Here is a 14,914-nt window from a genome sequence, read left to right as displayed (position 1 = left end):
TCTCATCGCACTTTGAATGATCTTATCTGGCTCTGCTTGTGCAAACACACAGGATTATCTATTAGCCATCTATGTCATCGGTTTTAGTCGTACCAGAGCTTTACTACACCCCCAAAAAGCACTTTTGTCCATTGGTGGGAATGAAAAGGCGATGAGCTTCTTCCTCAAGGTGAAGCAATAAATTGTACGAAAAACTGTCATCAATTGGATAAATTGAAAGCTGCCATAGCAAAAACACGGTAGATATTATTATATTAGAGTGTCCCAAGAGTTTTTTTTTTCTCATCGCACTTTGAATGATCTTATCTGGCTCTGCTTGTGCAAACACACAGGATTATCTATTAGCCATCTATGTCATCGGTTTTAGTCGTACCAGAGCTTTACTACACCCCCAAAAAGCACTTTTGTCCATTGGTGGGAATGAAAAGGCGATGAGCTTCTTCCTCAAGGTGAAGCAATAAATTGTACGAAAAACTGTCATCAATTGGATAAATTGAAAGCTGCCATAGCAAAAACACGGTAGATATTATTATATTAGAGTGTCCCAAGAGTTTTTTTTTTCTCATCGCACTTTGAATGATCTTATCTGGCTCTGCTTGTGCAAACACACAGGATTATCTATTAGCCATCTATGTCATCGGTTTTAGTCGTACCAGAGCTTTACTACATCCCCAAAAAGCACTTTTGTCCATTGGTGGGAATGAAAAGGCGATGAGCTTCTTCCTCAAGGTGAAGCAATAAATTGTACGAAAAACTGTCATCAATTGGATAAATTGAAAGCTGCCATAGCAAAAACACGGTAGATATTATTATATTAGAGTGTCCCAAGAGTTTTTTTTTTCTCATCGCACTTTGAATGATCTTATCTGGCTCTGCTTGTGCAAACACACAGGATTATCTATTAGCCATCTATGTCATCGGTTTTAGTCGTACCAGAGCTTTACTACACCCCCAAAAAGCACTTTTGTCCATTGGTGGGAATGAAAAGGCGATGAGCTTCTTCCTCAAGGTGAAGCAATAAATTGTACGAAAAACTGTCATCAATTGGATAAATTGAAAGCTGCCATAGCAAAAACACGGTAGATATTATTATATTAGAGTGTCCCAAGAGTTTTTTTTCTTTCTCATCGCACTTTGAATGATCTTATCTGGCTCTGCTTGTGCAAACACACAGGATTATCTATTAGCCATCTATGTCATCGGTTTTAGTCGTACCAGAGCTTTACTACACCCCCAAAAAGCACTTTTGTCCATTGGTGGGAATGAAAAGGCGATGAGCTTCTTCCTCAAGGTGAAGCAATAAATTGTACGAAAAACTGTTATCAATTGTATAAATTGAAAGCTGCCATAGCAAAAACACGGTAGATATTATTATATTAGAGTGTCCCAAGAGTTTTTTTTTTCTCATCGCACTTTGAATGATCTTATCTGGCTCTGCTTGTGCAAACACACAGGATTATCTATTAGCCATCTATGTCATCGGTTTTAGTCGTACCAGAGCTTTACTACACCCCCAAAAAGCACTTTTGTCCATTGGTGGGAATGAAAAGGCGATGAGCGTCTTCCTCAAGGGGAAGCAATAAATTGTACGAAAAACTGTCATCAATTGGATAAATTGAAAGCTGCCATAGCAAAAACACGGTAGATATTATTATATTAGAGTGTCCCAAGAGTTTTTTTTTTCTCATCGCACTTTGAATGATCTTATCTGGCTCTGCTTGTGCAAACACACAGGATTATCTATTAGCCATCTATGTCATCGGTTTTAGTCGTACCAGAGCTTTACTACACCCCCAAAAAGCACTTTTGTCCATTGGTGGGAATGAAAAGGCGATGAGCTTCTTCCTCAAGGTGAAGCAATAAATTGTACGAAAAACTGTCATCAATTGGATAAATTGAAAGCTGCCATAGCAAAAACACGGTAGATATTATTATATTAGAGTGTCCCAAGAGTTTTTTTTTTCTCATCGCACTTTGAATGATCTTATCTGGCTCTGCTTGTGCAAACACACAGGATTATCTATTAGCCATCTATGTCATCGGTTTTAGTCGTACCAGAGCTTTACTACACCCCCAAAAAGCACTTTTGTCCATTGGTGGGAATGAAAAGGCGATGAGCTTCTTCCTCAAGGTGAAGCAATAAATTGTACGAAAAACTGTCATCAATTGGATAAATTGAAAGCTGCCATAGCAAAAACACGGTAAGATTAATGAACCGACGAGACGTTGTTTTTCATCATGACAACGCGAGACCACATATTGCCTTCGTCGTAAGAGAGAAGCTCTTACACTTTGATTGGGATGTGTTACCCCTTCCTGCATACTACCCAGATCTCGCTCCATCTGATTATTACTTCTTTTTGTCCTTAAAAAATTCTCTTCGTGATGCTTTAAATACATCGGCGAAATAAAAGCTCACCTCGAGGATTATTTCTTGTCCAAAACACAACAATTTTGGAAAGAAGACATAATGAGGCTTCCTGAGAGATGGAAGAAGGTAATGGAGCAAAAGGGTTCTTATATAACAAAATAAGTAATATCTGAAACAGTAAACATTGTATATTCATTTCATATTAGAAATACTAAAGACACTTATGGAACACCCTAATACATTTTTAAAAAAGCATTATTCATTTCATCTTCTTTGTTTTTTTCATATTAGTTTTGCATCATTTAAGTACATAAATTAATAATGCGAAATTTAAAATTGCCAATTTTGAAATTATAAGGTTTTACTGTAAAAGTGGATTTCAAAATTATCACATTGCTGAGTATTTATTTCAAATATGAATGAATGGCAAATAACAATTTCAATAGCCGTTGCATAATAAGTTGATAACTTATGGGATAATAAAAAACTTTTGGGCATTAAAGCGATCTAAAAATGGTCTCTAGGTCCCAGAACTATTGAGGAAAATCATTAAAATTTCGATTGAGTTTTATTTAATTAAGAATTTAATTAAAACTTTTTCTTAATGAATTTTTAATATCCAAAAAGTAACTATGTGAAAAGTCCAACGGTTTTCTCCGTTATAAGATTTACATTACTTACATATAATATACTCACTTTAAAATATTATCATGGTAATAAAAATATTTATTTTTATTTTTAGAAAAAAGTAATTTTTTACAAACTTGGTGAAACGACACATACTCTCTTTGCAATAATAGTATTGTTTACTTTTAAATACAAAATTTTATTTCAGTTCACTGTTGCCATTCTTTAAAAAGCAAAAGCAAGGGAACAAATTAGATTTTCTATAAGTAGATATGCAAAAAAATATGAACAGAAATATGCAGAAATGGTTAGAAAAAAATTGCTTATTGTAAATTTGTTGAAGCACATCATCATCTATTTATAGAAGTATATATCGAAGTAACTTATGAAAAAATACGATTCCAGAATTGGATTGTAGAAATGAATAGAAAAAATTTCGCTTCCGTTATCCATTCCGTAAGAAACGCAAGACAACACAACTGATCTTCTATAAGTGAATATACTTGAAATGTAAAGTAAGAAAAATGTTTACTACAAATATACAGAACTAGTACATAGCTCGTTTGTCAATAGTCAAGTTTATAAAGATGAAGCCACTTCGATTTTCTTTTTCGATGTTTCGTGTCAGTCATATTTCATATAAGAACCCACGAATAAGTTATTTAATTTGAAAATGATCTTTTTCTGTTTCCTAGCTGTTCGTTGAAGTGATGTGCGTGGGCGGAATGAAGAAGCTGGTCTTCAAATCGGCGAGAACCTGTTCCTGCTACCACTGCAAAAAGGAATAAAAACAAGACATGGGACCAGCCGAAAAGAACTGCAGTGAAGTGGAAAAATGCATGAATTGAACAAGTATTGCTTATGATATCACAGAAAAATGAAATTGCGAATGATAAATATGGAATGAAGTGCCAAATAAAGCATTTTATCTTTCCAACGTGATCTGTTTTCATTTTCAAGAATTCTTTGATATTTAATTTGAAGGAATTCAAAATTAATTACATGAGATATTATATTTTTATTAAAAAAAAAACAAAATTTTTAATCATCCAAATTGCTTATTATAATAAATGGAAGTGGTCTCTTTGAACTTTCTCGCATATTTTCTAATAAATGTACTGAAATATTAACTGTATGCTTTTGGCAACAAAATAGCTGTAAAAAAATGGCTATTAGAGTGCGATCTTTGGCGATTAGTCGTTGAGATTTAGTTGAAACACACGTATTAGAAAATTGAATATGCATTTTGGACGCCCTTTTTCTGACCAATTAAAATTTGATATTTTATATCAATCGTGATCACAATGTCATATGCGGAATTTCCCACATTTAATAAAACTTCTTTATTTTGAGCTAGGGGCACTTTAACCTGTTTTAAGGTGTATGTACACACTTGAAACTTCGAAAATCGTTCAAAATATCGAATATTTTTTTATTGCTTAATAGTGTTGTCTAATCCTTTAGCTTTCAAACGATACCAAGATGTTATCAATATTCAAAATATTTCTCGAGTTATAATTATTTTTCTTGGGGAGCTTTCATTAAAAACTCTAGTTACGGTGTTTTTAAAACTCATTTTATGAAGAATGTTATTTTCCCACTATTTTGCTTCATTCAAACAATCATAACTCAACAAGAAATGAACCAAATACAGTTATTTATATATCAAAATAATCTGTAAGAAATAGCGGATGTTTTGTGCCTCAATCAAAGTTATATTTATAGAAATAAATTTTTTATAGCTATTTGAAAGTTAAAATGACAGAAAAAATCTCGTTTTTTCTATTCATCGTTGATGAAAAAATTGTTTAAAAAAAACTATACATTTTTATAACTTGATTGAAGCAGACAACATGTAGATTAATATTAGGCATAATTTCCAATTAGAATTATGTGTCTGTGCAAATTAGAATTTAAGATATTATGTTTCAAAAAATAGACTAATGAGCTCATTAAATATTAATTAATTAATTAATTACTTAATAATTAGTGTAATATGGTTTTTTCTCACTGAAATGAGTTTAAACATATATTAATGACCTACTATGAAAAAACTGGACTTTTAAAGTTAAAATTTAAAAAAAAAATCTTCATGTGTGTACGTACACCTTAATAAACTTACAATATTCACTTTTGTATGCCGGCGTCCTGGCATAGGGGTAGCGCGTCTTCCCCGTGATCTGGGAGTCCCGGGTTCGAGTCCCGGTTTGGGCATGGTTGTTCTTCTGTTGTTCTATCTGTGAGATGTGTGAATGTACCCTCCTGTAAAAAGGGGTTGTGCAAGCGAATGAATGATGCGTGAGTGGCAAAGTCGTACTCTTGGCCCTAGTTGGCGCTGCTATAAAAAGTAAGAGACGTTCCTCCTCAGGCTTAAATCGCTGTCTTCGTAACAGCGGGCTTGTCAGTGGCAAGTGCCATAACAAACAAACAAACAAACTTTTGTATAGATGCACATTATTTCGTGGTTATACGAGATCCCTGTTTGAATTTAAAGGGCTTAAAAAGACATGAATAGTTAGCTGTACGCTGTTGACGATAAAAAAAAAAGCCCATTAGAGTGCAATCTTTGAAGATTAATCTCTGAGGTGCAGTTCATACACAAGTAGCAGAAAACTGAATATGCATTTGGACGCCCTTTTTCTGACCCATTAAAATTTGACACAGAACTGCCATTGTGGTTACAACGTCACATGCCATATTTTACAAACTTAAGTCAAACTTCTTTATTTCGCCGTTAGGGGCGCTGTAATCTATTTCAATATACTTATCATACTGACTCTAATATAGGTACACGTTATTTCCATGACTATACGAGATGCCAATTTGAATTTCAAGCGCTTAGAAGGACTGTTTAGTGCGAGATAATGGTTAAATACATACACAACGAATGAAGTTTTATACATTTAACTAGCAGAGTTTTCCCACCTATTTATCTGGGTGAATTTCCAGTATAATGAAGAATTTAAGGTAAATAAAAGAAAACAAATTAATAACCATGATTTTTGAATTGGAAAAAGAAATATAATTAATAACAATGACTACCTTATAGCAAATGAAATGAAATGAATGACAAACAATCTTTATTTAGAAAAGAAATGAATAAAAAACAATGTTTCTAAGTTTGAAAAAGAAACAAAATAAAAACCGGTTGACTTATTTAAATATAATTTTTATTAATTTTAATTACATTAAATAAAACTTAAAAAAATAAAATAATATTAAGAGAGAATAAACATTTAGCCTTCAATTGTCTATTAGAATACAAAAATCTAATATTTTAAAAATAACACAGAATTATTTATATATCACTCGCAGATATTCTATTCATTTTTCTTAGCTTTTTTTTTAACATTTTGTTCATCTCCTTTTTATTTTTATTTATTCACCTCATAATGTTTATCAATGGTAACTTCAGGAATTATTATCTCTTTGATTTTATAATCTGTTTGAGAATTCAAAATATTATCTACTAGCCACCTTTGACGACCAGCTCGTTTGCTGTGATTATTGGTTGTGTTTCTATTAAATCTCTGATGAATAACTTGATGCAGAAGATTTCTGCAAGGAAATATTTTAAAACATCAAATTATGAAAGAAATGAAATCTGTGTTATTTTAATAATTTTACACCTATTTTGTTTCATTGTACATAGGAAATCCATTTATGGAGTCTAATCCCATGATATCATAGCACGATTAAAAATATAATTGTCCCATTTATCTACCGATACTATACTTTAAATTTTCCTGTTCTTCATCTAAATTCCGTAGATATTAAATAGATTCCTTCTTCTTTAGCTTTCAACAATGGAAGAAAATCCAGCGATTAAATATTGAATGGAACAATGAAACCGTTTGAGTTTCAGGGCCATAATGTAATCCATTGTTGAACATCAGACAAAAAAAATTCTAAAAACTCCCAAAATTTTGAAACTTGTTTTTTTGAATTATACGACTATTAAATTTGTTTCGTTAAAAATTTAATAGCCGCGACTTAAAAATGAATGTATGATTTTTAAGTTTCGAAACGGTGTAAAAATCAATTTTGTTTCAATAATATTTTCGGGAATTATCACGGAGAAATGACAAAATTTTGCTTGAATTTTATATTATAATTATAATTAAAATTTGAAAAAAGAGTCTCTGTGAAACACCTGCTCCCATTTTCCAATGTTTATTTGCGGCAAATTTAATTTAACACACACACACACACACACACACACACACACACACACACACACACACACACACACACACACACACACACACACACACACACACACACACACACACACACACACACACACAATTCTGCAAAACAACAAGCACTGCACACACAAGTCTCTCAAAAATTAGTGTTATATATGAGTGTACTTTTAATGATTACAAAGAATTATTACTCATTTTTGATTTTTAATATGGTACTTGAAACAAATATTAAAAAATATTGAATTGCTCACAATTTAATTACAAGCAAATATACGTGCTTAGTATTCTGCTGAGACAGAATGAAGGCAATAATTAAAATATGCATATATTTACATTAATTTCAATATTTAATATTAAAATGAAATAGAATTTTGGAGCAGCAAAGCAAAATTACAATAGATTTTACGATGGACTTACTATAATCATGGTATAAGTCATTTTATAAAATCGTAAAATATTTTTCTTGTCTTTTCATAAATATGGCATGCAATTTCATACGTTAACATAAATGTCTCTTAGCATGATTTTTATGTCCTATAGTTGCAACACTCTCTAACAATGACAATACACCAACAGAGTGCAACTAATAATGCCAGTACGCCAACTTCCTCGCCAATCCAAAGTACGGCTCAGATTTATTTATTATTCGATGAAAAATACGACCTGGTTTTTCTTCAATATTCTTCTCGATGTATGTTTAATCACACCGTCTGGATTTTGCGAGAACTTTTCACAGCTGACAATCACGACATCTCAATTTTGTTCAAACGCATGAAAAGCGTGGGAGAAAGGAAGAATTAAGACGCATACGGAGTTTTCATGTTTTCTAAAAACGTGCTTGACGAAAAAATATAGGGCGGTTATAAAATAAATTTCCTTGAATTAAAAGTATCTGCAACCAAAACTAATGAATAGAATGAAATATTACTCCATAAGCCGAATACGTAATGTATTAAAAGATTAATTCCACATCTTATACATAGTAAAAAATGAAGAAATCCCGAAAGCGTCTGTATATTTGAAAGAGAAAAACTCGAGGAATACTTAACTGATATTGGAGATATTTGAACCAATTTGTATGACATTTATTGGGGTAGGTTTTAGTATATTGAAGTCATATAAAAATAAATAAAAATAGTTTTATAATTCCGATTTTAATTATTTTCCTACTACGATTTGCGCATACGTAGAACAGTATTATCTGTGCTTTGCATGTATCCCCACATGTGCGAAAACCATAAAATGCGCATGCGCAAATAGCAAGAGCTGTGGAATGCATATGCGATACATAAAAATAAATTTAGCGAGTTATTTTGTCTTTGAACGTATCATATGTTTCCCTTTTTAATAGTTTACATTTTTCTAAATGTGTGCTATAAAAATTGCTTTGCAGTTATTTTTAATTATTTCTAAATATTCAAAATAGGTCAAAAAACGATACTTGTATGTTATTTCCATGCCATTGGCAAATAATAGTTACGAAAGATCAATCTTTAGTGTGAATAAGCGTTTTTGCTGTATGTAGCATATGCTTTTTGTGGATTCTTTTGATGATTAATCACTGATATTCGATTAATACATAAGCATTCTAAAATCGAATATGCAAAATTTCGTCGTCTTTTTTTACAACGGATTAAAACCAGTATTTGATATAGAAATGAAATTTTAGATAAAATGATCACAGATAAAATTCATTTACGTAAGATTTTTAGTTTTTGAGATCATGTTGAATCTAGCATTATTATGAATGAAATATACTATATTTAGTGATTTTTTTGACGATTAATCGCTGACATTCAATTAATAAACGTACTAGAAAATCCAATTTATATTTTGGACGCCTTTTTTAACCAATTAATATCGAAATTCGATATGGAAGTAGAAATTTCGACACAAGATTCATTTATGTCGTTTTTAATTACATGCTTACATAATTATATGCTTGAGAACTGACATACAAATTGAAAGACCTTCAATTGTTTAATATATTTGGTTTAAAATAAGACAAACATTTACATTTAAGGTGCTAAAACTGTATACCAAATTTCATTTACCTAAGTTGTTATGTTTTTGAATTATCGCGCTTGCATGCATGTAAAATTACAAGTAAATAGACTGTCAACCCTTTGAAAGACTTGGTTCAAAATTTGATATGGTAAAAATGTGTAACATATGTTATTAATACAGCTTTTTACATTTTAAAATTATATTCACTTGTATTTGAACAGACAGACTTATATATGTCATCTGCAATGGATTTTATTAAAGATAAGTATCTACAAATTTGGTGCAATAACCATACAGCCAATTTCATCTGCCAACTCAAAATGTTTTTGAGTTATGCTTATAGAAAGAGCAAACATAATTCCCAAAATGTGTTTTTTGAATTATTTCAGAAAGTACTAAAATATGGAAAATAGTCAAAATTTTGAATTTTTTGAAGATAATAATTTTTTTTTCATTGTATTTGAAATTTTAAATTTTTTGAAAATTATAATTCTTTTTTTTTGTATTCTTTCGTGTACATTCTAGGAAGTAGAAAAAAAATTGCCTGTGCAATAATTTATACATTAATGTAAACACACTGAACATCTAAAACTAATATTTATTAATAAAAGAATATTTTTCGTGAGTTTTTTTTCACAGCATGCCATATTTTTATATGAGCACATTTTAACACTTGAACTTTGATTTATTTTTTCATAATCCATTTTATGTGCATTTTTTGTAGTTATTGATGTCATTGCTCCAACGTTGCTGAAATTTATCGTATCAGTAACACGAGTCTTTATTTTTTATTTGTTTTGTTTCCATTTCTTTTCGCAAGAGGGTTTTCTTTGAGAAATTTATTCACCTCCTAATAATTATCCCCTGACGGTTTGATTTCGTTTATTTATTTTAACTGTTGAAATCTCGAAACAAGAGAAGGTTGGTCATGGTCAAACTACATTTAGTTTGGGGACAAAGTAAAAATAGTACATTTAATAAAACCAGTCTTTAAACAAAATTTTATTAATAAAAAATATAACCTTTTAACTTGTTATTATCATTGTTTATATAAAATGGCGCAATCGAATTATTCTCAAATTTCCTACCAGATAGCGTTTTCACTAGAATTAAAATTTAATTCAGCAAATTGGTTTATGATTAAATGAATCAATTAAGTAAATTGTTAGCTGGAATTTATTTATTGATATTTAAGTTTTAGACATATTAAAATAGTGCAATGCCCTCAAGAATATGCAAAAATACAAAAATTACACTTGCAAATCAAACACAAAATGACAAATCTGCAACAAAATTTTACATTTAAAAATATGAAACAAATCAAGTTAAGTAAATGTGCATTATAAGGAATTAATTAAAAGCAGTTTTTAAAATACAATTTCTTTAACAGACTAGAAAGCGTATAATGTCCGATTTCTTCAATTCATAATTCATCATTATAAATATTATAAATTGTTTAAATCAATTACTTTTTTCCATTTCTGTCCAATTCTGATGGCGCCAATGTTATAGAATCAAATTTTAATTACATTTAGTGACTAATTGAGAATCGAATTACATATTATATTTAATATTCGATTAAAATATGAAAATTTTTTATTAATATGTAGAATATATATGCACAAGTTTCATTTTTAGAATGGAACGAATCAACTTTAATAAAAATCTGTAAAAGTTTCTATTTTGTTCTAATATATACAGAAATAGTCTTACCAGACTCATTTATCCCTAAATCAACAATTTTGATATACCAAATTTCAGCTGTCTTGCTCAAACATTTTCGAATTATTGCATTCATAAACAAAAGGACAATCGTTGCTTTGACGAATTATGATCATATTTAGAGTTTTGATTCCGGTTTTTAATTTTGATATGAAAATTTTTTAACGATTGCATACTTTCTTTTTCAAATATTTCTTATATGAGAAAGGCGCGGGGGGGGGGGGGAGAAGGAATTCTGAGCTTCCTAAATTCGACCTCGGTATGTTGATAAATCATTGTTTTTGAGTCTGAGAAAAAAAAATTCTCTCAAATATGGAAGAACTCAGATAAATGTGACATGTTGTCTTTCTTTTCCTCAAATTAAAGCAGAAATGAAACAAGTGAAAATACAGGAGTAAAATTACTTATTAATCTTTCAATCCATACTTATCAAACTAAACAAGAATACTTTTGGTTTCCAGACAGGAAGATACACTAAAGATCTTCAAAGCTGTTCCTAATCTAAATTATTTCCTGCTCAATAATTGAATGGGATGTAATTCAAAGATCAATAACAGAAATCACTTTTCTCAGACTACCTATATACATCTATTCCTGTACTTGAGAATGCCTTTTCTTCTAGTGAATTGGATCCGATGAGCTAGCATTTCGGCATCGGCAGATAGTGTTTTCAGTGCGGACAAAAAAATTTGTTCTAACTAAATCATTTTTTTTCAAAGAATATAAAAATACGGACCAATTTACAATACAATCCAACCAGGGTTTTGTTTACTTTAGTTATACTAACGTCCCTTTTAAAGCAACACTAAGGCTATTTTTGGGACGGACCTCGTAATTTTGAACAGCGGTCAGATAGGTCGCTACCTGAATTGGCACCTTCCTCCCCAAATTTCTACACCACACCAATGGTAGGACGTTTGGCCCTGAGGGATATAACATGCACCAGGTCCGGTTTCACAACGGTTTTTTGGGGGGAACCTGAAACCCTCCGGTTCCAAAGCCTTATCCCCAGGCCACCGCAACCCTTATTCAACCAGGAACATTTATTGAAACAAACACAAAGAATAAAAAGTCAAAATTTTCTATCCCTTGGTTTATCTCGGCTGGTATAGGAAGAGGTCGCAGTGGTCTGGTGGTGCGGTCTCGTCTTCGGGACCGGAGGGTACCAGGTTCAAGACCTGGTTAGACCGAAGAACCTTCGTGTAAGCTGGTCTGGTGTACGTTAAATCCGTCGGGATCAAATTTCCTCCAGCTGGTATGTTGTTGTGTGGAAGTTTGGACAGCAAATACCAGTTCAGGTGTCGTCCTCGTCATCTGACCGTAGTTCAAAATTACGAGGTCCGTCCCAAATTAGACCTAGTGTTGCTTTAAAATGCGACGTTAATCTAACTAGTATAGTCTAGTCTGTCTGGTGTAGGAAATCCGATTGATTTAGATAAAAGCATACAAAGGCATTTTGAGAAACCAAAGTTAAGAGATCTGTTTGTTCGTGTTCACATTATGAATGTTAAATGATTAACTACACAATAAAATTCGAATCTACGATACATAATATAATTGTTCTTTGCAAAGATTAGAACAATTCTTTTGTTATTACAATTTATCATTATTCTAATATTTTTTTAAATTTCATAATTTAAAAGTTTATTTTTTTAGCTCTTAGATTTATTTAATTACATTTTTTTATTTAAATTTGTTAATTCGATTCGATATATTACTATTATCGATATATTATATATATATATTGAATCAATAAATATTTTAAAATTTAAATACATTTGTTTCCTCTATTATCTGGGAAATAGAATAAATCCAATAAAAATTATATCAACCGAAACTATATTACATTTTTTTCAATTTTTAATATACATTGTTAATTTTCCACACATTATTTAACAGATTAGTTTTTATAATTTAGTTAAAATTTTCTGCCTCTTGTCATCAAAAAAATTACTTTTGTCTACAATAATAGAATACTATAATGGAATACATTTAGTATTAAGTTCGCCGACTTTATGTCTGATTTTTTCAGATCATATTTTTAATATATATGGGCTTTTAAATGGAAATAAAAAAAACCCTTTTATACGACGATTGAATTTCACTTTCGAATTACATAATAACAACTAAAATCTGAGCGATAGCGGCTTATTTTATTCAAAACTTTTGTTAAAAATATGAGAGACCCATTCACAATTTAAGATATTTGATGACTCACGTATGTTCAATGCATAATACAGAAATTGCAATGCATAACATGTTTACATGGCATGCGCAGCTGTATTATCTTGGGAATGTGACATCATATGAATTGAATTTAATAACATCTGTAATTCGTTTCTCGTGGGATTATGAAAGTCAGAAAATAACAGGAATCTAGTTGTCTTATTGAAAGGTTATTTCAGCCGTATTTGTAGAAATTCAGGTATTATACACCGTCAGGCAATATTTCAGACTTAGTTTAGGAAGGCTAGCTTCGTGTCATTGAGATAATATCAATTTACCAGAATGTTCTAGTTTATTTAACGAAGATCTTGATTTTGACTAACATATAATGATTGAAAATTTGAATAAGTGTTATAATACAATGTATTTTTTTTACAAATTTTGAAATAGTATAAAATGCAGAATACTGTACAACTAGCCACATTTGACTATGTAATGGATAGTCATGAAAAATTGGTTTTGTATAATTTCAATTAAACCTCTTGTCCATTACTTGATGCTCAAGAATCTCTGAAAAGTACTTCAAGCATCAAATTATAATAGGTATTAAAGTCGTGTTTTTTTAATAACCTTACAAAGATTCTGTATTGTGTATAGATGGATTTAAAAAAATCTATTTAAGTTCTATCTCATATCATTGTTAAAATATAACTGTTCAGGTAATTAGTCTTTTAATTGCTCGTCTTTTTTAAATAATACAGTTTCATTTTTCTGATTCGTCATACAAATTGAGGATATAATAAATATTATCTTCCTTATTTAGCTTTCAATAGCGGAAGAAAATGAAACGAATAAATACTTGTTGAAACGATGAAAAGCTTTGACTTTTATTGGAACTATGAAATCTAGTAAAAAATAGGTGCAAAAATATTTTTATAAAACAATTTGCCAAAATTCAGAAATATTTTACACAACGAGTAATTTGATATCATCAAAATACCAATTTTTAAAAATTTTAAATTATGCAAAAAATAAGTTGTACAGTTAAATTTTTGGAAATTAAAATCTTGCTTAATTAATTGAAATTTTAAATTTAATTTCAAGAAATTCACTTTTTAAGTGCGTATTCTCATCCTCCAAAATACATTTCAGCCGAATTTTGTTGTTCTTCAGTCAAACACACACACACACACACACACACACACACACACACACACACACACACACACACACACACACACACACACACACACACACACACACACACACACACACACACACACACACACACAAAAGAAATCTCAGTAAATTCAAATTCTTAAATGCCACACTTTCATCAAATTGATGAGGACGAATTAATTTTTAAAAATTTTAATTCGAACGTTCTTTTATGTATCTTTACACAAAAGGTTAGTCAAACTTCAAATGCCGGAGTCTTAATTATCATCTGTTTTTTCATTATGATTTAGACATGTAATTGTAGATTGCTAAATGAAGAAATGAGAATTTTTTTCAGAAATGATTGCAAAATCATTTGGTATGGCTTATGAGTTTATAACAGTAATAATCCATGCAAACATTCGCCTACCCGAAGAAAGTTAACGTATCTTTAAGTCTTATATCACGAATGGCACTTCGCATTCGTCCTACTTAAGGGATTATGACAATACACATATGGATGAAAGAGGCATGGGCCACCGTGATTCAGGAAAGCACGTGAGGTGTTATGCTTCTTTTCTTGAAGCAGCTTTGCAAGGCGTGAAAGATTTAATCTTTTTTTTACACAATTAATTTGGAATTATGCGCCTTGGGA

General features: G+C 30.7%; 1 protein-coding gene across 1 annotated transcript in view; it reads left to right on the top strand.

Moving 5' to 3' along the window:
• The window catches only part of LOC129976157 (thyrostimulin alpha-2 subunit-like), a 91,913-nt gene extending 88,033 nt beyond the window's left edge, over positions 1-3,880 (top strand). The window contains exon 4 of the mRNA XM_056089586.1: positions 3,694-3,880. Within this exon, the coding sequence (XP_055945561.1) occupies positions 3,694-3,786 (93 nt within the window). The 3' untranslated portion in view covers positions 3,787-3,880. The remainder of the gene's footprint in view (positions 1-3,693) is intronic.
• Positions 3,881-14,914: the final 11,034 nt, after the last annotated feature.

This window comes from Argiope bruennichi, chromosome 7, assembly GCF_947563725.1.
Source record: "Argiope bruennichi chromosome 7, qqArgBrue1.1, whole genome shotgun sequence".
Taxonomy (NCBI): Eukaryota; Metazoa; Arthropoda; class Arachnida; order Araneae; family Araneidae; genus Argiope; species Argiope bruennichi.
This window is presented reverse-complemented; position numbering and strand designations above follow the sequence as displayed.